At 47.6% G+C, this 21136-nt stretch overlaps 1 protein-coding gene across 1 annotated transcript in view; it reads right to left on the bottom strand.

The window, feature by feature from the left end:
• Positions 1-325: 325 nt before the first annotated feature.
• Positions 326-21136, bottom strand: part of LOC130494089 (uncharacterized) — an 81078-nt gene continuing 60267 nt past the window's right edge. The window contains 10 exon segments of the mRNA XM_056867741.1: positions 326-840; positions 3555-3587; positions 4607-4725; positions 5793-5815; positions 6294-6524; positions 7586-7681; positions 8364-8528; positions 11370-11545; positions 11548-11881; positions 18856-19355. Coding sequence (XP_056723719.1) covers positions 326-840; positions 3555-3587; positions 4607-4725; positions 5793-5815; positions 6294-6524; positions 7586-7681; positions 8364-8528; positions 11370-11545; positions 11548-11881; positions 18856-19355 — 2192 coding nt within the window.

Genomic DNA, 21136 nt, shown 5'->3' with positions numbered 1-21136 from the left:
CAGTGCAAATAAAAGAGAAATTCCAGAGTATAAACTTAAAACTTGCAGGGGCCTCTTTCTTCCTCTGCAGGGTCTTCGGCTGTTCCTCTTGTGCTGGAGAGGAATGGAGGTTGGAGGAGTGCGGTCTATTCACAGCTCTCCTTGACAACATTGCTATTCGTTATAAAGTGAAATGTGTTTCTGTTGCTTTCAGAAATAATCATTCAAAGAAAAAAAGGGGAACGTTGGGAAATGGAGGGGAAACGTTTCCATTTTACCCCGTCAGTTTTGGTGTCTGGGAGACCGGAGAGGCCTTATTGATGCTCCTGGTGTGAAGAGAAGGGTCTTAAGAGAGTTTGAGGTGGCCTTTTTTAGACACCCGAAAGAAGGGCAGGAGGGTCTCTCCAGAGAAGGAGGCTCCAGAGAACTCGTAGATCAGGGATCCTCGGTCAGCATCGAAAAAGGCCACTTGGCCCCCAGCGTAGTTCAGGCAGACTCGGATCCTCTTGGGCTCCCCACTAATGGACAGGGGAGGCTCACGGTCTTTTATGGAAGCCCTGTAGTGTCCCTCCCACTTCCCCACAACCCAGATCCCTTCCTCAGGACTAAAAGAGAAATATCCCTTCCTCCTCACGGACTTTCTGGCCACCCCCACAGCCCATCCTTCCTCACTTCCCACAAGGACTTCCCAGAAATGGCGGCCTGCTGTGAATCCCTCACGGCCCAGAACAGCAGGATATCTTTCAAATCTCTCAGGATTGCTGGGCAGAGCTTGAACTTTTTCTCCCCATCTCACGCTTTTCCAATCCTCAGACAGGACGAGTTGGGGATGGGCTGTGTCTGGATCCAGAGTCACATTTGCTGTTGGGGAGGGAAATGAGGAGACAAGAAGAGAAGCGTTTTCAGCCGGGAGATTTCTCCCCCTCTGGTCTCTTCTGCGTCCTTCTCCTACCATTCCTGTCCTGCTCCCACCTCTTTAACCCTCTCCTAGATTCACAGACTCTCCTGCCTCCTCCTGACCTGCTAAAAGGCAGAGCAGCCTTCCTCTGAGCTTCAAGAGAAGGCAGATAAAACGCACAATAAAAACTCACAGGAACACAACCCACTTCCCACCATATCCTGTCCCAAGCAGAAAACCTTGAGAGAGAAGAGAACCATGGATATTTCACTCACAGGGTTTGTTTGTTTTGCTAACAGCATTTACACAACCACCCAGATCATATGAAAATGAGCAGAGGCACAGAATGGGTTGAACAGGCCGTGGCTCTTAATCCTGATCAGAGGCACATCTCAAAACAGGCAATACCACTGAATTTGGCTGTAATTGACTCCGAACAAAACACGAAGACTGGAAGGGGGTTCCCACTGCTTTCAACCTGCTAGGGAGGTTTGTTTCTCAATTGGCATTTGGGACACTTTTGGATGGACTTGGGGTGGTTTATGTATTTTAGTGGGGGGAAAACAAAGATTGGACTGAACGCAGCTTCTCAGGGAATGTGCTGTAAGGTAACATTACATCACCAGTAAAGTGGAGCTGATGTCCTGCCTGCACCCCTCAGAGGATGCATGCGAGATCAGACCTTCACACCATAGCCTGAAGAATCTGTCTTCTGTCTTTTACAAGGTTGCAACATCCAGCCTGACCCTACACAGAAGGGAACAAGAGAGTCCAAGGTGCTTCGGCAGAGCTATCCACACAGGGACAGGCTTGTGCAGGTTTCCTTGCTACTGGTGAAGCTACTGATCAAGTGCAGCAACAAGAACGGAGCTTCTGCATGGCAGGTCCCCCCCCAGTTTCCATGCTGTAGTTTCCCAGCAGCATCCACCCCCCTCCACTGGAGCATTGGCAATTGTTTTTAATTAGTAGCAGCATATCATTATATTGATGTATTTCCTTGTATATGGTCACAATCAAAAGGCCTAGTGGGCTGGGAATTCAGAGAACCAGGTACACATATTGAGGGAAGGAAATGATCACCACAAAGAAAGGGTCAGGTAAATGGCTGCCACAACGGTGGGGAAATCTGAATTTTCCCACCCACACAGCAGCCATCCTGGCTTTACTGCAAACCAGGTTTGAGAAAGACCGGAGAAAACCTGGGAAACCCCAGCAGGTGTACAAATGTGGTGAGGAAGCTGGGGGGAAATCACTTCCCGCAACAGTTGAACCCAGAGCTAATAACCAGTGAGAAGACGGCCAGGATCAAGCTAGAATTTACGGAAATATCCTTGGTATTGAATTCATGTCCCCTCCCTGCTCCTGTGGAAGCAACTTATTTTCAGCTCTGCAAAAACTAAGCCCTCTTGTAGTTTCCTCGGTGGCAGTTTAAAAAGAGCTGCAGTAATTCCAGTGGGGAGCCCTCTGCACTAGAGTTTCCATCACAGAGCTATCAAACTTCAAGCATGACCTATCCTGAGCTGGGAAAAACGGATGCCTCAATAGCCACCTTTGGCAGAATAATACTTTTGTTATGGAACTCAGCCAAGAAACAAATGTCCTTAGGCATCAAGAATAGGTTTCCTTGCCTCACGTATTTTTTGCAGAGCCTTGAAAATGCTATTCTGATTCTTGCAAATTTGGCAGCACCAAAGGGTAAAACCTTTTAAAGCAGTCGTAAGTTTCCAATGAGGCAGAACAGGTTTGGAAGATACTTTGCTGTTCTGAAAACACACATACATCTAATATCTTGGACATACCTCTTCACAAACCAGTTCTGCAACTTTACTGAAAGCTTTGTAAAGGATTAATATATTGTGATATACCATCAATGCCGTTTGAAACAGCCAACAACTGACCCTACGCAGAAGGGAGCAAAACAGAGCTAAGCCAGCATTTGACCTGCAAACACGAATGTGGCAAATGGAAGCTCCTGAACTGGAAAACATTTGCCTTCCTTCTGTCTGAATTCACTCTAAAATATACTCAGGAGACAGCCTCCTCCTGCCCAGAACTCTGCACCCTAGTGACAGCTGGGGAGGAGGAAGACCAGGCTGAAGAGGAGGCTTGTGAGTGACGGCACGTAGGACCTGTTCTTCTCCCAAACATTGAACACAAATTCTGTGTGAACAACTGGAAAACACCACCAGGGCAAGCTGGACTTCTGCTTTCATATACTGCTATTCCATAAACACAGCTTAAAAACAAACAAACTATGGACCCAATACTCAATTTATAGCACCTTGAAATTGAGGGAAACCTGGAAAGCAGGTAGGGAAATCCACTGAGAGAAAGGGAATTCCCAACCTGGTCTGGGCCTCTCATGGGGAGGATTCTGAAAGGCCCTCAAGGGCTGATGCCCAGCAACCCTTCTACCATCATTCCAATATGGTGGCAGGTAGGTGAACGGAGGCAGGTCATTTCCCTCAGAGTTCACCCTCTCTTTCACCCTGACAGACCTCCTCAGAACAAAAAGGAACTGGCTGTGGCAGGGAGAGAGAGAGGTTGAGGAGCAAAACAAGAGTGTCCAATAATGTTATCTTTGCACACACAAAAAACACCAAACAGAAGAACACAAATTGTAAGGTGAAGCTTTTTAGTTTAGAAATAATTGATCAGTGTATGAAGAAATATATACCTTTCTGCAGGTGAAATCCAGAATCCAAAGTGTCTGAGGAAGGAAAGGAACCAAACGTGAGCAGCAGACCCTTGTGCCGATCACCAATCTTGTGACAAAAACATCAGTTAACAATATCATCTATTTTTCTCTTGGGGAGGGAAGGGGCCATCGTATAGCCCCACCTCATTAGATCTCAAAAGCTAAGCAGGGTTGGTACTTGGATGGGAGACCAAAGAGGATTCTGCAGAGGAATCAAAGGCAAAGCAATTTCTGCTTCTCACTTGCCTTGAAAAGCTTTTTCTGGAGTTGCTATAAGGTGGTTGTGTCTTGATGGCACATGCATACCATCTTCTGAGGTTCAGTTGAAAGCTGGGGGAAATTCTTCCAAATGTTATTTATGTGGAAACATTCACATTTCTTTTTAATGGTCACTTTAAGTGACTGGAGATGCACTTTATAGAACGTAGGCTAAGAACTGCAGCCCAATGGTCCACTCCAGCTAAACTTAAGCCCAATTTCAATGGGCGCAGAAGGGTGTAAATCTGTTTAACACAGCATTATCAGACCCCTTGAGACCACTCTGTGGGCTCAGCTACGACATACTTCAGCAAACACATGCACTCCCTCAAAGGGGACCATTTTGATACATCCAATTTGGTTATAAACTCACTGAAATGATTATGGAGGCAGGCGTTCCTGAAAGAGATTGGGTGGGTGTCTCCATTAAATGAGGATGCCCTGAAGGGCAGTTTCCTCCCCCTCCCTTTCATTTTAGGTGCCTGTTCTACCATCTACCTCACGGTTTGCAAGTGCACAGTCACAGAAATGACCAGGGATCAGCAATGTAGAATAACTTTGAGAAAATCCAGGTAATGCAATTCTGAGCTAAACCTGTGGAAAAATTCTGACCAGAAAACTTCACATTGTGAACTAAAATGGCCTTTTGAATCAGTACATGGATTCCTGACATTCCTGGGTCTGCTAATAATACAAGCAGCCTGAAACATACTAAAACACATCTGGCCCACTCTAACGTCCAGTCTGAAATCCCTGCAGCGGCTCTTCATTACCTCTCAATGGCTTCATGATGACCTTGAAAAGGAGATTTAGATCGGAGAAGTCCCACATGTGCCACTTCCGTAAAAGAGAAAAACCCACTGGATTCTCAAATGCCTCCTTTTCTTCATACCTTGAGAAAAATCATGCTACAGTATCATCCAGTATTACCCCCACCCACCCAGTGGATCAGAGACCCCAAAGCCACACAGCAGCTGTGGGGAACAAATATTTAAAAATAACAGAGCCCATCTGGACTCCTAACGCCACCATGGGAAGAGGAAGCGCTCCTGCCTCCTCCACCAGCCATTTTCCCATGTTGAAACTGCACTGGGGGTCTTATTTCCCCACATGGGAATGCCCCACATGGGGAAATAACTCCCCTTCTCAGCGCTGTTTCAGCATGAAAAATGGCTGGGGGGGGGGGAGTCAGGAGATCTTCCTTCCTTGCGGCGGCATTCCAGGGCCAAGCAGGCTCTGCTTTATTCCTTAAAAGCCATTCCTCACAGACCCAACTCATTCCCCAAGACCCAACTCTTTAAAAAGCAAACATTGTTTGGCCCTAAGAACAGCAACTCCACATCCAAATGTCTAGGGAAAGCTGGTGTGGTCAGAGTTCTAGACAAGGACTTGTAGGACCCTGGTTCAATCCCACATTCAGCCATTTGTCTCTCAGTGCCCTTAGACCAGTCTCTTTCTCTCAGAAGAGGTTGTAGTCAGGTACAGTGCCTTGACATCTTTTTCTCCGTCTCCCATAATGCTAGAACTCAGGGGCACCCAATGAAGTTGTTGAGAAATACATTCAGGACAGACAAAAGAGCATACTTTGTTACTTAACCAGTAATTAATCTATGGAATTCACTGCCGGTTGAGGTAATGATGGCCATGAGCATAGATAGCTTTAAAAGGGGATTAGACAAATTCATGGCCGAGAGGTCCATCAGTAGCTATGAGAACTGGTGAGTGAAGAGGAGCCTCCACAGCCAGAGGCAGCCATCCTCTGATTAGCACTGCTAGGAGGCAGCAGCAGGGGAGGGCCTTGGCCTCTGCGTCATGTTCCTTGGCCACTGTGCAAAACAGGATGCTGGACTAAATGGACCACTGGTCTCATTCAGCAGGCTCTGCTTATGTTCTCAAGAGGGAGGCTGAGACCCAGACCCCTAATAGTGTAAATAAGGTTGATGAGAAAGATCCACTTACCTCTGCAAGGTGCTTCTGGCATCCTAAAGAAAAATAGCAGAGAGAGAGAAAAAGAAGGGAGACCTCAATGGTTGCTAAAAGGCCACACCAGGAAGAGCCCTGAGACCCTGGGAGATTCTGCACTCTGGCCCTTCTCTTGTGTCCAGCTAGCAGATTCCACTCAAAGGCTGGGGTGGATCTCCATACAGTGGGAGAAAATCTTTGTGAGGATAATATGAGCAGTCAAAGTGGAGCCATTTCAGAGCAGACCTGGGAGATCTGCTTTGTCAACCCAACAGTAGCTTCTTTAACAAAGGGAATTTTCCTCAAGTGGAAGGCAGGAAGTCCTCAGATTAGGGTGTGTAGCTCTCACGGCCACCTCGGGGGAGGGATAGAAGGGCTGGCATCGGGCTGCGTCCTGACAGCTCATTTACTTTCAGCCCAAGCAAAGGAGGCACAGAAAGGGTTCAGAGGCAGCCTTCTCCCAAAGGGGAGCCTGGGCTGTTCCTGCCACACTCTCACCTGCAGGAGTTCACTGGCCGGCTGCTGACACTTCTCCTCCATTTCCCGGATGAGGCTGTCCAGAGAGGAGAGTTTTTCTGACAGTTCGTCCAAGTGCTGGTCCCTGGTTTTTGTCACCTCCCTCTCCACCTCTTCCATCTGAGCCAGCAACAGTTTCTCTTGTTCCTCTAGAAACGAGCGTAGTTCTCTGAACTTGGCTACCGTCACTAGCTTCTCTCCTGTGGTTTCCTTCTGAAATGGAAAGAGAAATCAGGTCAATATAACACAGGTGGTCTTTGCAGTGGAAAGAGGTTCTTCAGGAGACTCCAATCGGAAGGGCAATTTGACCTTTCACGGAGATCACATCAACATTGGGCAGGGAAAAAGGAAGATTTCCATGGATCCATCCTCAGGGCCAAAGTATATCACACTCAAACTCCTGGAGAGGTTCTTTCAGCCACTGAGGGCTATGTCTGCAGCAGAAGTCCCAGAGAGTAGAAAGGACTTCTTGAGTCTGTTTGTTTCCTCAGTAAAACACCCTCCATATGCTGACCCCCCTCACTTCCCAACAGGTGAAGACGTACAATGTTTGAGTAGTAATACCACTAAGGAGAAAAGAACTAAGAAGCCCCTTCCCCTCACTCGGTCTCCCTGGCTGCAATTTGAGCAAGGAAAAACTGCAGGGGGAAAGATCAACACGCCACTGAGTATTGCAGGTACTTCTCCCCCTTAGAATCAGCAATGGCTGAACAACCCTTGGACCAGTTCAGGATCAGTGGAGTATCTAACAGCATTTCTACCCAGCATTTCTCGGGGTGGGGGTGGGGAGACACACCCTCGTCTCTCTTCAGGGACCTCTCCTGGCTTGCAGTGTAGGTGCAGGCACACTAGTGGGGAATTGACACAGACGTTCCTCTCATCCGGGAACAGACAACACCTTGGAAGGTCAACTGATTCTGCCCAAAACAAGATCACTCAAGAACAACAAAAAAGGGGGGGGGCTAGAGCTGGATAAATACCCAGGGCAGCCCACCCACTAGGAAGTCCAAGGTGACCATCTTAGGGTGCCAGGGGCACCAAGAATGTGCAGTCCTGCAGCACACCCACCCCAGTTATAACTCTGCTTAGAACTGCAATATTATGCCTCCCTTGGGGGGGGGGGTGTTGGTCTGATCAATACTGACCATCTGTGCACCGAATTTCCAAATTGCTGGGAGTTTGCTTCGTAAGTTGCCTCTTTTGCTATTTTCTGCCATTCCTCCCCCAGTACTAGTCCTCGATTCTGCTCACTTCCCAGCCGTAGTGACACTTACGAGCAAGTCTTGGCTTTCCTTTAATATGTCTGCTTGACACGCCTCAATTCTTTCCCTCTCCTTCTTCAGCATCTCCAGATGGTTGCTGAACCGATCCTGGGGGAGGAGGGACCCAAAACGGAGATTGGTTCATTTTTTAGAAGTTTATTATAAAACATACGAGAAGCAAAATTGTCATTAAAAACCAAACTAGATGTAACGGCCCCACAAAGCAGGGGAAACTCTGTGTGGAAGCAACCACAGCTGTGGGGTGGGAAAGGATTTCTTATGGAGCCACAGTGCTGTGGAAGGGCCAAGGCTCATTGGGAGAACATCTGCTTGGCGTGCAGAAAGTCCCAGGTTCAATCCCCAACATCTCCAGTTGAAACTCATAGGTAGCAGTTGCCATGAAAGACTTCCACCCGAGTCCCTGGAGAGCCGCTGCCAGTCAGAATGGACCTGGACAGACCAAGAGTCTGACTCAGAATAAGGCATCTTCATGTGTAGCCCTCCCCCCCGCCAAAAAAAACTGAAACTACCCCCTCGTAGCTCAGTCATGCAGTGGGCTGTCCAGACATCAACACAGCCAGGCAGAAAGTGAGTCAATCTCCCCACTTTTTCATATCACCCCACTTTAACCTCAGCAGGGGGCAGGAGGCAATGCTTTACGGTGCCACTAAGCCAAGAAGGAAGCAGCAAAGAGGCTGAGGCAGAAAATGGAGGCAGTTTCTCTGCAAAGAGACCAAGGAGAAGGATCCACAGCTCTTCCCCACCAACCTCCACCTTATTGATTTCCCACCTTGTACTCTTGGGAGGCCTCCTCAAGAGGAAGGGTTTCATGATCTCTGTGCTCCTTGGATCTGTCGCAAACCACACAGATGAGGGCTTCGTCATCCTTGCAGAAGAGCTTCAGTGGCTCCTGGTGCTTCTGGCAAACTCTCCCTCTTCTAGCAGCCACGATTGCCTGATGGCCAAAACAAGGAAACAGGATGCGTTTGCATAATAAGGACCACCTCTGTTAAATCATATGAATCCATTTATAATTACCTTGACCAAACTACCAATATAGTTTTATATCTGACATTTTTCATTTCTAAATACTATCTCATTTGTAGTTACATACAGGCTTATATACAGTGACTATATTCCCTAATACATATTTTCAATAAAACCTTGTGGTTAAATATATTGTAGCTAAACATACTCATTTATACCAGCCTCACAAAACATATGAGTAATACAATTTCCACCTTTCTTGAAACTCGTTGCATTCCTGGGGTGTTCTTATGACAAACCTCCAAATATAGGTCCAGAGGTGTAATAAGGTGAAGCTGGAACTGCAGGAATACGGATGGACCCAGGTGGATTTTTCATTCCCCTTTCAAGATTCAACTCCAAACCAGCCCATCCGCCCTCTCACAGACAGCATCTCCTCCTAGTAGGGTTGCCAACTGCCAGGTAGTAGCAGATCTCCTGCTTATTCAACCGATCTCCAGCCGATAAGAGATCAGATCACCTGGAGAAAAATGGCCGCTTTGGCAATTGAACTCTATGGAATTGAAGCCCCTCCCCAAACCCCGCCCTCTTCAGGCTCCACCCCTTAAAATCTCCCGCAGGTTGAGAAGAGGGACCTGGCAACCCTACCTCCCAGGTGGCCCTCCAGACAACACCATGAACGATACAAATGCCTGATGATTCTGATACTGGCCCAACAAGCTGATAATCATTCTCATAAACTTGAGCTTGATTTGAGGGGTTTACCCTCCCTGTACCTTAATTTTCCCATGGTGGTGATGATGAGGCATTCCTTCACATCCTGGACCCACAGGGGCATCAGTATGTGGGGCACCTGTGGGTTCCTAGCCCTTTTGCTTGGAAACCCCATAATGCCCCTCAGACTTAATCTCACAGCCGATGATCTCCTGCAGGGCTGTTTGCCCTCAGGGAAGCCTTTGTGCCAACACATCTACAGGTACTGAGTTTTGGCCACCCTGATCATGGGGGACTTCTCCATTGGCCTGGTGATGAGATTTTTTGGGCCTCGACTCTGAAAAGTAGCACAAAGTTAGTCCTGACCCAGCCAGACTTGCCAGTTGTCTAAGTGCTGGGATTCTGAGAACGACACACATCCATTTCTTGCCTTCTGCTCCTCCCTCCATATTCACAATGACCCCTGCAAAGTACTGGAAGCCCCACTTCATCAGAGGCCTGCACTTCTGGGGGGGGGGGCTGGGAAGCCCCCCCCTTGGGCAGTGAGACCTCTTGGGCTGGCCACACAGCTCAATCTCAGGATGGGAGGGCCAAGGGGATGGCCATTGTAAATAAAGGGTAGGCCACTGCTTAAGGCCCTGACCTGGATGGCCCAGGCTAGCCTGATCTTGTCAGATCTCAGAAGCTAAGCAGGGTCAGCCCTGGTTAGTATTTGGATGGGAGACCACCAAGGATTACCAGGGTTGCTGTGCAGAGGAAGGCACTGGCAAACCACCTCTGTTAGTCTCTTGCCTTGAAAACCCCATAAGGGGTCGCCATAAGTCGGCTGCGACTTGACGGCACTTTACACACACACACACTGCTTAAGGGGAAGGAAATGGGATTGTACTGTGCATGTTCCTCAGCCAAAGGTAGCCTATTAGTGAAAGGCTGGGGCAGCAATATTGAGAGGATAACAAGCAAAAATGGCAGAAACTAGCAAAGACTTGAAACGACTACTGCTGAAAGTTAAAAGAGAAAGTGCCAAAGCAGGACTGCAGCTGAACATCAAGAAGACAAAAGTAATGACTACAGGAGAATTACACAACTTTAAGATTGACAATGAGGAAACTGAAATTGAAGACTTTCTATTCCTTGGCTCCATCATCAACCAAAAGGGAGAGTGCAGCCGAGAAATCAGAAGGAGGTTGAGACTGGGAAGGGCAGCCATGAAGGAGCTAGAAAAGATTCTGAAGGGTAAGGATATGTCACTGGCAACCAAGATCAGGTTAATTCATGCCATTGCATTCCCTATTACTATGTTATTTGAGAGAGCTGGACAATGAAGAAAGAGTCACTGGAAAAGACAATCATGCTAGGAAAAGTTGAAGGCTGCAAGAAAAGAGGAAGACCCAACAAGAGATAGATTGACTCTATAAAGGAAGCCACGGCCCTCTATTTGCAAGAACTGAGCAAGGCTGTTAAGGATAGGACACTTTGGAGGACATTTGGTTCATAGGGTCGCCATGAGTCGGAAACGACTTGACGGCACTTAACACACACACAACCAGCAAAGGATGCTCTCTGGGAAGGGGGAGGTGGTGAGGCAGAGAAGAAGTGGCAGCCAGGCCCTCCATCATGAGGAAAAACCCTTCCTCAAGCACTTGTGATCGTTTATTCCTAGCTGCTGCTTTGCAGGCCAATTTGTGACGGGGCAGTAATGTAATACTGTATAATTCACCATGGGTAGCCGTGTTAGTCTGTCTGCAGTAGCAGAAAAGAGCAAGAGTCCAGTAGCACCTTAAAGACTAACAAAAATATTTTCTGGCAGGGTATGAGCTTTTGTGAGCCACAGCTCACTTCTTCAGGTATCTGAAGGTATCTGAAGAAGTGAGCTGTGGCTCACGAAAGCTCGTACCCTGGCAGAAAATATTTCTGTTAGTCTTTAAGGTGCTACTGGACTCTTGCTCTTTTCTAGTAATACTGTATATTTATAGTTCATATTGTACTAATAGTTACAAGCCAGCAAGCGGCAACGACCACTAGCTCGAGAGAGCTTTGCGCCAAAGGAAAATCTTGAGCCACACACAAGGATGCAAGGAAGTCGCCCTGCCACCGCTTTCTTACTCACCCTGTTTTCTTGGAAAGCCTCTTCCTCGTGGTCTTTCTGCTCCTCGCACACGTCCCAGAAAATGCAGACGGGGGCTTCGCCTTCCTTGCAAAAAAATTTCAGGATCTCCCGGTGCTTCTCGCAGACGCCCCTCTTTCCTTCTGCCCCCCTTTCCCTCTTGAAGAGAGTTTCTTGGCTATTTGGACAAAGTTGGCCAGCTGCTGGTTGGGCCGGAGGCTCCCCTCCTGCGCTCGCCCTCTGCACTGGGGGCAGCAGGAAGCCTCTGCCGCCGACGCCCCCCAGCTGCGGGTCAGGCAGGCGCGGCAGAAACTGTGGCCGCACTGGGCGATGGTCACCGGGTCCCTGAAGAAGTCCAGGCAGACGGAGCAAGAGGCTTCCTCGCACAGCTCCTGGACGGGACCCCCGGCGGCCATGGTTGCCTCGAGGAAGGGAAGGGAGAACAAAAGAGTCCGTTTGGTTTTCCCGCTTTGCAAAGCCACGACGGGGCGTCCCCCTTCCTGCAAATGGCTTTAGAGAAAGGGGGGAAGGCAAGCCTGGGGCTGGGCGCGTCTCTGGCCTCGCATTTGCAAGCGGCCGCCCCCAATGGAAGGGAGACCCTTTCCCCTTTGCGCCCCAGGGCTGGGCAAAGGGGGAGTTCCCGGTGTTGGAGCGAGATGCTTCCCGGGTCTGGGGCAGGCGGGTGTGGAGAGATCAGCGCTCACCAGCCTGGGAAGGGATGCGCTGGAACGAATGACACAGGATTGCCCGTTGGGAGATGCTGGCATGCCCACTGGCTATGCTGGGAGCCAGGAATACCCACTGCTTTGCATAGGTTTATTGAATACAGTAGGCAAAAGTTGCAATAAAAATGCAGAATGGGACTCTGATCCGAGATACACTGCTCTGGCCCCACAGTGGAAAGATGTGTGTGTGTGTTAAGTGCCGTCAAGTCGCTTCCGACTCATGACGACCCTATGAATGAAAGTCCTCCAAAATGTCCTATCTTTGACAGCCTTGCTCAGATCTTGCAAATTGAAAGCTGTGGCTTCCTTTATTGAGTCAATCCATCTCTTGTTGTGGAAAGATGGCCCCTGGGAATAACAGAAGTGTTCTGGGGCTAGAGCAACAGGCCCCAGAGTGGAATGGAGGGCTCCCCTAACAAAAGCCCGCCTACCTCCCCAACTCCAGAAGGGTATCCTCTGTACGAGAGGATATTGGTCCATCACCCAAGGAAGAGGCCCCTTCTAAGGGATCACATCCCTCCTCCTCAGACTGACACCCTCTGACCTGGAGACTCTGACCCTCCACAACAGCACAGGAGTGGGGCTGTTCTGGGAAGTCCCCGAAGGTCTCATCCCCAAACCTCTCTCTGCCTCAGCTTCTCCAGGCTGGCAAACCGTAGCCTCAAGGGAATGAACCTGCCCCCTGAGGGCCAAGAGCTTCAGGCATTGAGCTCACACCCATCATTTCTGCCCAGTGGATAAGATGATCATACCTGTGGCACGCCTTGCCAAACCCTGGATAGTTGTGGCTTCACCCCCAGGGGTCAGACAATAGCAGGCAGCTGACACATCTCACTCAAGCATAAGAGCCCTCCCAGCAGAACCATGTGCTTCTAATACACTCCCCCCAAAGCTAGATTTCCACACAGACAGCCCAAACAGCTCAGAAAACACACCACCTCTCTTCACCTCTTGCATGTTTCTAATCCAATATTTTTAACCCACTATTTACTTTTAAATATTGCAAATGCAACAGACCTCTAGTCAACAAAAAAAGTGACGGGCATCTTTGTGTGATACCCCAGCTCCTCTCCACTTTTGGGGTTTTCATGGCAAGAGACTAACACAGGTGGTTTGAAAGTGCCTTCCTCTGCACAGCAACCTTGGTATTCCTTGGTGGTCTCCCATCCAAATACTAAACAGGGCTGACCCTGCTTAGCTTCTGAGATCTGATGAGATCAGGCTAGCCTCGGCCACCCAGGTCAGGGCACAAATAGCTTGCCTCCCCTCTTTTCCTCCTTCCTGCTTTCCTCTCTTCCTTGTCTTTTCCCCTCCCGGACCGTTGCATAATTCCTCCCCAGCTGTCTCCCTTTTTCCTTCCCTCTTCCTTCCTTTTGGGGTGTTCCTTGCCCCCATGTCTTCTTCGTCTACATCCTCTTTCCTTTCCCCTGGACTGAAGGCACTGAACAGTGGGCATTGATACACAGCCCACCTGTAAGCCCCATCCTCCCTAAGGTGGGGTAGTTATGTGCCATCAGATGAGAGTGTTAGTTTAGGAATGATTTTAGATTGCAATAAAATACCAATACAATACAGTACAAATTACATTCTTATGATGCTAGCCACCCTGAGCCCGGCTTTGCCAGGGAGGGCAGGGTACAAATAAAATGTATTATTAATAATTAAGGTATTGCATACATTTTGTTCGTATTGGGTTTTTTTGCATGGACCACTATGGCTGTACAATTTTTTCCCTGTATTCAAATAATGTCATTTTTACTCAAACCAACCTTGAGTTATTTGTCCTAAAAGATAACTACCCCTCTTCTCCTGTCATTCAAGGTGTCTCCCAGAACACCTTGAATCAAAAACACCCCAGTCACTAATAGTTTCTGTGCTTCACAGCATGGGTAACTCAGGGGAAGGAAGACAGAGCAGGATTGACATTCCCGTGAAACTCCCAGTGTCTTGTAGAGAGACCCAGGTGCTTCAGCAGTGGTTTCCACATGGAGAAGGGCTTGTGCGGTTTCCTTGTTATTGGTGTAGCTACTGATAAAGCGCAGCGACAAGAACAGGGCTTCTTCAGGGCAGGTCTCCCCCCTCCCCGTTTCCCTGCTCCAGTCCCCCAGTAGCACCCACCCCCCTCCACTGGGCCACCAGGGCTTTGGCAATTAAAAAACAACAACCCAGCAGTAGCACATTATATTGATGCCTTTGTATATTGTCATAACAGAAAGGTCTAAAGACCTACTTTTTAATGGAGGCTGGGAAGTCAGAGAACCAGGTACATGTATTTGTAAAACATTATATATATATATAATGATATAATAATATAACCTATTTAAAAAACCAGTCTGAGAAAGATCAGAGGAAACGTGGGCAACCCCAGCAGATGCACAAATGTGGTGGGAAAGCAAAGGCATTGAACCCATGGCAGATCATCTGTGTGAAGATGGCCAGGATAAAGCGAGAATTGATAGAAATAACCTTGCATCTATTCATGTCCCCTCCCTGCTCCTATGGAAGCAACTTATTGACAGTTCTGCAAAAACTTGCTTTATGCTGCAGGAGTTCCTTTCATATAAACACTCAGGTGCTATTTACACAGTCCAAATAATGCACTTTCAATCCACTTTGAAGGTGGATTTTACTGTATGAACTGGCAAAATCCACTTGTAAACTATCGTTAAGGTGCAGTGAAAGTGGATTGAAAGTGCATTATTTGGGCTGTGTAAACAGCACCTCAGTGTGTACCTAGGTACCTGTGACTTCTAGAGAGAACCAAGCACTTCAGGCCCAAGCTAGAATTGACAGAAATATCCTTGGTATTGGATTCATGTTCCCTCCCTGCTCCTGTGGAAGCAACTTGCTTAAAGCTCTGCAAAAACTAAGCTCTCTTGTGGCATCTTTGGCAGCAATTGAAAAAGAACTGCAACATTACCAATTGGAAGCCCTTCTGCACTAGAGTTATCATCACAGAACTATCAAACTTCAAGCATGACGTACCCTGGGCTGGAAAAAGACGCCTCAACAGCCACCCTTTGGGGGAAGAATATGAAGACCTTTCTTATGGAACTCAGCCAAGCAACAAATGTCCTAAGGCATCAAGAACGGGTTCCCTTGCCTCACATATATCTTGAGGAGCCCTGAAACGCTATTGTGATGCTTGCAAATTTTGCAGCACCAAAGGGTGAAAACATTTTAAAGCAGGTGTAACTTTTCCAGGAGGCAGAACTAGCTTGAAAGAAACTTTGCTGCCCTGAAAATACACATATATTTAACATCCTGGAAATACCTCTCCAAAAACCAGTTCTGCAACTTTACTGTGGTAAAGGATTAATATGTTGCAATTTACCATAAATGCAGTTTGAAAATGTATTCATTTAAAACAGCAAACTAGAGATCCTATGCAAAAGGGAGCAAAACAGAGCCAAGCCAGCATTTGACCTGCAAACATGAATGTGACAAGTGGAAGTTCCTGAGCCCAGTTTACAGCACCAGAAAACATCTACCTGCATTCTGTCTGAATTCACTCTAAGATATACTCAGGGGACAGCCTTCACCTGCCCAGAAGTGTACATCCGAGTGACAGCCAGGGAGACGAAAGACCAAACTGAAGAGGCGGCTTGTGAGTGACAGGCACGTATCTCCCATTCTTCTCCCAAATAGCAAACACAACTTATGTGTGAACATCTGGAAAACAGCACCAGGGCAAGCTGGACATCTTCCTTTATATGCTGCTACTCCACAAACCCACGGATCCAATAGACAATTTGTAGCACCTTGAAACTGAGGGAAACCTGGAAAGCAAGTAGGGAAATCCACTGAGAGAAAGGGGATTCCCAACCTGGTCTGGGCCTCTCATGGGGAGGATTCTGAAGGGCCCTCAAGGGCTGATGCCCACAACCCTTTCCCCCTCATTTCAATATGGCGGCAGGTAGGTGAAAGGTAGCAGGTAGTTCATCCTCTTAGAGTTCACCTTCTCTTTCACCCTTACAGACCTCCTCAAAACAAGAAAGAACTGGCTGTGGCAGGGAGGGAGAGATGTTGAGGAATAAAACAAGAGCATCCAAGTAGAAGAACACAAATTGTAAGGTGAAGCTTTTTACTGAAGAAATGATTGAATGGTGTATGAAGAAATACGTACCTTTCTGCAGGTGAAATCCAGGATCCAGTGTCTGAGGAAGTAAATGAATAGAAAGTGAGCAGCACACCCATGTGCCTCTCACCAATCTTGTGACAAAAACATCAGTTAACAATATCGTCTATTTTTATCTCGGGGAGGGAAGGTGCCATCGTATAGCCCCACCTCATCAGATCTTGAAAGCTAAGCAGGGTTGGTACCAAAGAAGATTGTGCAGATTAACCCTCTTTCTGGGGTCACCATAAGTTGGTTGTGACTTGATGTTACATGCGTACATATTTCTTCCTGAGTTTTGGCTGAAAGGTTAAGCAGAACCTACTTCTGGGTAAAAATTCTTCACAGATTTCATTTATATGTAAATATTCACATTTCTTTTTACTAGTCACGTTGAGTAGTAATGATAGGTCCAATTTGTTCATAGACACACTGCGATGAGAATGGGGGTAAGTGTTCCTGAAAGGGATTGGGTGGGGGTCGCCATTAAATGAGGATGCCCTGAAGGGACAGTTTCCTCCCCCTCCCTTTCATTTCAGATGCTTGTTCTACCACTACATCCCAGTTTGTCAGTTCATGGGCACAAATAACTAGAAAGAAGCAACAGAGAATAATTTTCAGGAAATCCACATAATCCAATTTTGAACTAAAGTTGTGGGAGAATACGGAAACTTCCCATGGTGAACTCAGATAGCCTTGTGAATCGGTACATACAATTCTCACATTCCTTGGTCTGTTCCTGATATAAGTCAGGGGTCCCCAACATGGTGCCCATCGACACTGGTGCTACCAGTACCTTTCCTGGTGCCCACCAGGTATTTTACAAAGTGGCCAGGGCAAGGTGGGACTTTTGCCAAGCCAGGCTTCTGATTGGCTGTGCAGCTTTTTAAAAATGTTGCTTGGGCAGCATCTGCCACCACAGCACAAGGATTTCCACTGTGTGACTGAAGGTAAGTTGCAGTAACCATTTCGTGGCTGGCTCCACCTCTAGGGGCAGCTATTTTGGGGAATCCGTTTTGAGGCTGCTGCTGCTGTCATCTTGTTTGTGGGCTTCCTAGAGGCACGTGGTTGGCCACTGTGTGAACAGACTGCTGGACTTGATGGGCCTTGGTCTGATCCAGCATGGCCTTTCTTAAGTTCTTATGGCCATTACCTTTGAATTGCTTTTTGAAGCCCTCCAAAAGGGGATTTAAATCCGAGAGGTCCCAGACCCGCCACTTCAGTGCAAGAGGAAAAGCCGCTGCATCCTCAAACGCCTCCTTTTCTTCATACCTGGAGAAAATCATGTCAAGGTACCAGAAGGACCTATCCAAAGTACACGTGAATTATTTTTGCATTGTTTTTTCTTTTCTTTTCTTTAGGAGAAGAGAAGCAAGGCCTGCCACCATCTGAATCAGGCAGGTAAAGGTGGTGGCGCATTAGACTGACAGAGTGGCTGTTCAGTGGCCAGCAGGGCAAGCGGGGATGGGATGATGCTCCCCTAAGCCTCATTTAGTCCCTTTATCACTTGAAGTGTAGATGACACATTAGTATGAGTGCTTTGAAGTGCAGTGTGGTGGACTTGAACTGATGAGGCCTGGGTTCAAATTCCTACTCAGCTATAGGGTTGCCAGCCTCCAGGTGGGTGCTGGAAATCTCCCAGAATTACAGATGCAGATGATGGAAATCAGGTCCCCTGGAGAGAAAGGCTGCTTCAGAGGATGGACTTTATGGCATTGTGCCCCCCTCAGGTCCCTCCCCTCCCCAAACCCCACCCTCCCCATCTCTGCACCCAAAATCTCCAGGAATTTCCCAGGCCACAGTTGGCCACCCCAGCAATGAAGCTCAGTAGCTCTTGGCCCAACTTCCCTTGCAGGGTTGCGGTAAGAACAAAGTATGGGCACCCAGTTTGTTGGAAACCCAATTAAAGGAGAGAGACAGAGAGACGGCTGTGTGGATGAAAAGGATTCATAATGATTTGAAGAGAGACACAAAAAACAGGAATTAGAAACCTTTAACCCAGCAGGACCCCGGCTATGCAAACCCCCCTCCTGAATTTCTTTCCAACTGGAGCGCTGGGGGGGGGGGCAAGCCAATAAATGAAAAGCACCCTTGTGGTTGTCCGGCTGTCACAATATACCCTCCCACCACCCAATAAAAAATTCAAGGCAGCCCAGTTTTCAAGGTAACGTAACTTTATCATAAGAGCAACAACATCTTTGCAACCAGTAATATAACTGAACCACAACTGCGATGCATGGAGCAGCCTTGACAGGGAGAGGCAATTTCCTAGCAGGTGCTGCCCAGTGTAGCATTGAAAAGAGAAAGGCCAGAAGATCATCTTAGACTTTCAGGGGCCTCTTTCTTCCTCTCCACGGTCTTTGGCTGTTCCTGTTGTGCTTGAGAGGAATGAAGGCCGGAGGAGAATGGCGGGGGGTGGGGTGGGGGGGACACGAACTATTCACAGCTCTCCTTGACCACAAGCCGATTATTCTTTATGAACAGAAATGTGTCACTGTTGCTTTCAGAAATGAGATACAAATTTTAAAAAGGGGATGAAGGGAAAATGTCTCCCTTTTTACTCCAGTCAGTTTTGGTGGAGCCCGGAGAGGCCTTATTTGGTGCTCCTGGTGTGAAGAGAAGGGTCTTAAGATGAGATTTTGAGTTGGGCTTTTCCCCACAACCGAAAGAAGGGCAGGAGGGTCTCTCCACGGAAGGAGGCTCCAGAGAACTCGTAGATCAGGGATCCTCGGTCAGCGTCAAAAAAGGCCACTCGGCCCCCAGCGTAGTTCAGGCAGACGCGGATCCTCTTCGGCTCCCCACTCAGGGAAAGGCCTTCTGTGGCAGCCCAGTAGCGTCCCCCCCTCTTCCCCACAGCCCAGATCCCTCCCTCAGGACTAAAGGTGATGCTTCCCTTCCTCTCCACAGACTTTCTGGCCACCCCCACACGCCAGCCTTCCTCACTTCCCACAACGACTTCCCAGAAATGGCGGCCTGCTGTGAATCCCTCCCGGCCCAGAACAATGTCACAGTTTTCAAATCTCTCAGGATTGCTGGGCAGAGCTTGAGCTTTTTCTCCCCATCTCATGCTTTTCCGATTCTCAGACAGGATGAGTCGGGGATAGGCCGTGTCTGGATCCAGAGTCACATTTGCTGTTGGGGGGAAAATGAGACAAGAAGAGAAGCATTTTCAGCCTGGAGATTTCTCCCCCTCTGGCCCATTCTGTGTTCTTTTCCTGCTCCCACCTCTTCATAACCCTCTCCTGAATTCACAGACTCTCCCGCCTTCTCCTGACCTCCTAAAAGGCAGAGCAGCCTTCCTGGGGGCTTCAAAAGAAGGCAGATAAAATGCACAATAAAACCCCACAGGAGCACAACCCATTTCCTACCATATCCTATTGTGGGGAACATGGAATTTTAATTGATTTAATCTTAACATATTAATCAGTCACAAGAAATATAAAACAATGATAGACCATGCCACTTTATATTAATCGAGCTGTAGTTACTTATATAAGCCAGTAGAGAGCAGCATTGTTTAACAAAAAAAGTTTTAAGGCTTTTAATTAGTTTTGGCTTGTTTCTTAACTTTGAATTCGTTCCTTGCTCTCCCTGATACCAATAACAGATGAGATCATGTTTCGAGATAATTACATCATAGGGGTGTGTTTGAGGGAGGAGACCTCCTAAAATCCTCTTGGAACAAAGGACTCTCAAATATTATAAAATGTAAAGAAATAGGAGGGGCTTGTTAGAGGAAAGTTTCACTTTTGAGGTCTTTGTCTAAACTCTTTCCTCTCTAATTGTTTTTGCCGCAAAAATAATTTTAAAAATCTCTTGCTTTCAATCCTGAGGTTGGGTTTCTTTTTATTCAGAACTTAAGTCTGTTTAAAGAAATAAATCTTTTTATTTCCAACACTATCCCAAGCAGGAAGGGAACTGGGCTTCCCCCAGGCAGTGTTAGTAGATTTCTAATAGGTATAGGTTACAGCCCATGTTTGTGTTAGTGATGTGTAGGAAAAACGTGCTTCCCCTTTAAGAAAAGTGCATGCTAGTTATTGTAGCCCAGGATGGGAACCTTAAGAAATCACAGGAGAGGGCATTTACACACCCAAATCACAGGAAAATGAACAGAGGCACAGAGTGGGTTGAACGGGTCGGCGAGTCACATCTCAAAACAGGCAATACCACTGAATGTGGCTTTCATTGAACAAAACACAAGAGACTGGAAGGGGGTTCCCATTGCTTTCAGCCTGCCAGGGAGATAGATGTGTGCCTCAATAAACATTTGGGACCATTTTGGATGGAGTTGGGGTAGTTTACGTATTTTAGTGAAAGAACAAACATTGGACTCAACGCAGCTTCTCAGGGAATGTCTCGTAAGGTAATATTACGGCAGCAGTAAAGTGGAGCTGATGTCCTGCCTGCAGCCCTCAGAGGATGCAAGCGAGACCAGACCTTCACACCACAGCCTGGAGAATCTTCCTTCCACCCTTCTGTCTTTGACAAGGTTGCAACATCCAGCCTGATGAAGACGTCTGGTGTGCTTGAAAGCTTACACAATGTTTTGTGCCAATTTAAATAATAAATAATGAAGGTATTACATGAATTTTGTTCTTCGGTTCTTGTAGGTTATCCGGGCTGTGGACTGTGGTCTTGGTATTTTCTTTCCTGATGTTTCGCCAGCAGCTGTGGCACGCATCTTCAGAGGAGTAACACTGAAGGACAGTGTCTCTCAGTGTCAAAGTGTGTTGGAAGAGTCCATCCCCTTCCAACACACTTTGACACTGAGAGACACTGTCCTTCAGTGTTACTCCTCTGAAGATGCCGGCCACAGCTGCTGGCAAAATGTCAGGAAAGAAAATACCAAGACCACGGTCACACAGCCCAGATAACCTACAAGAACCGATGAACTCTGACCGTGAAAGCCTTCG

This window comes from Euleptes europaea, chromosome 1, assembly GCF_029931775.1.
Source record: "Euleptes europaea isolate rEulEur1 chromosome 1, rEulEur1.hap1, whole genome shotgun sequence".
Classification (NCBI taxonomy): Eukaryota; Metazoa; Chordata; class Lepidosauria; order Squamata; family Sphaerodactylidae; genus Euleptes; species Euleptes europaea.
Note: the sequence above shows the minus strand (reverse complement) of the source record. Positions and strands in the feature narration are given on the sequence as shown.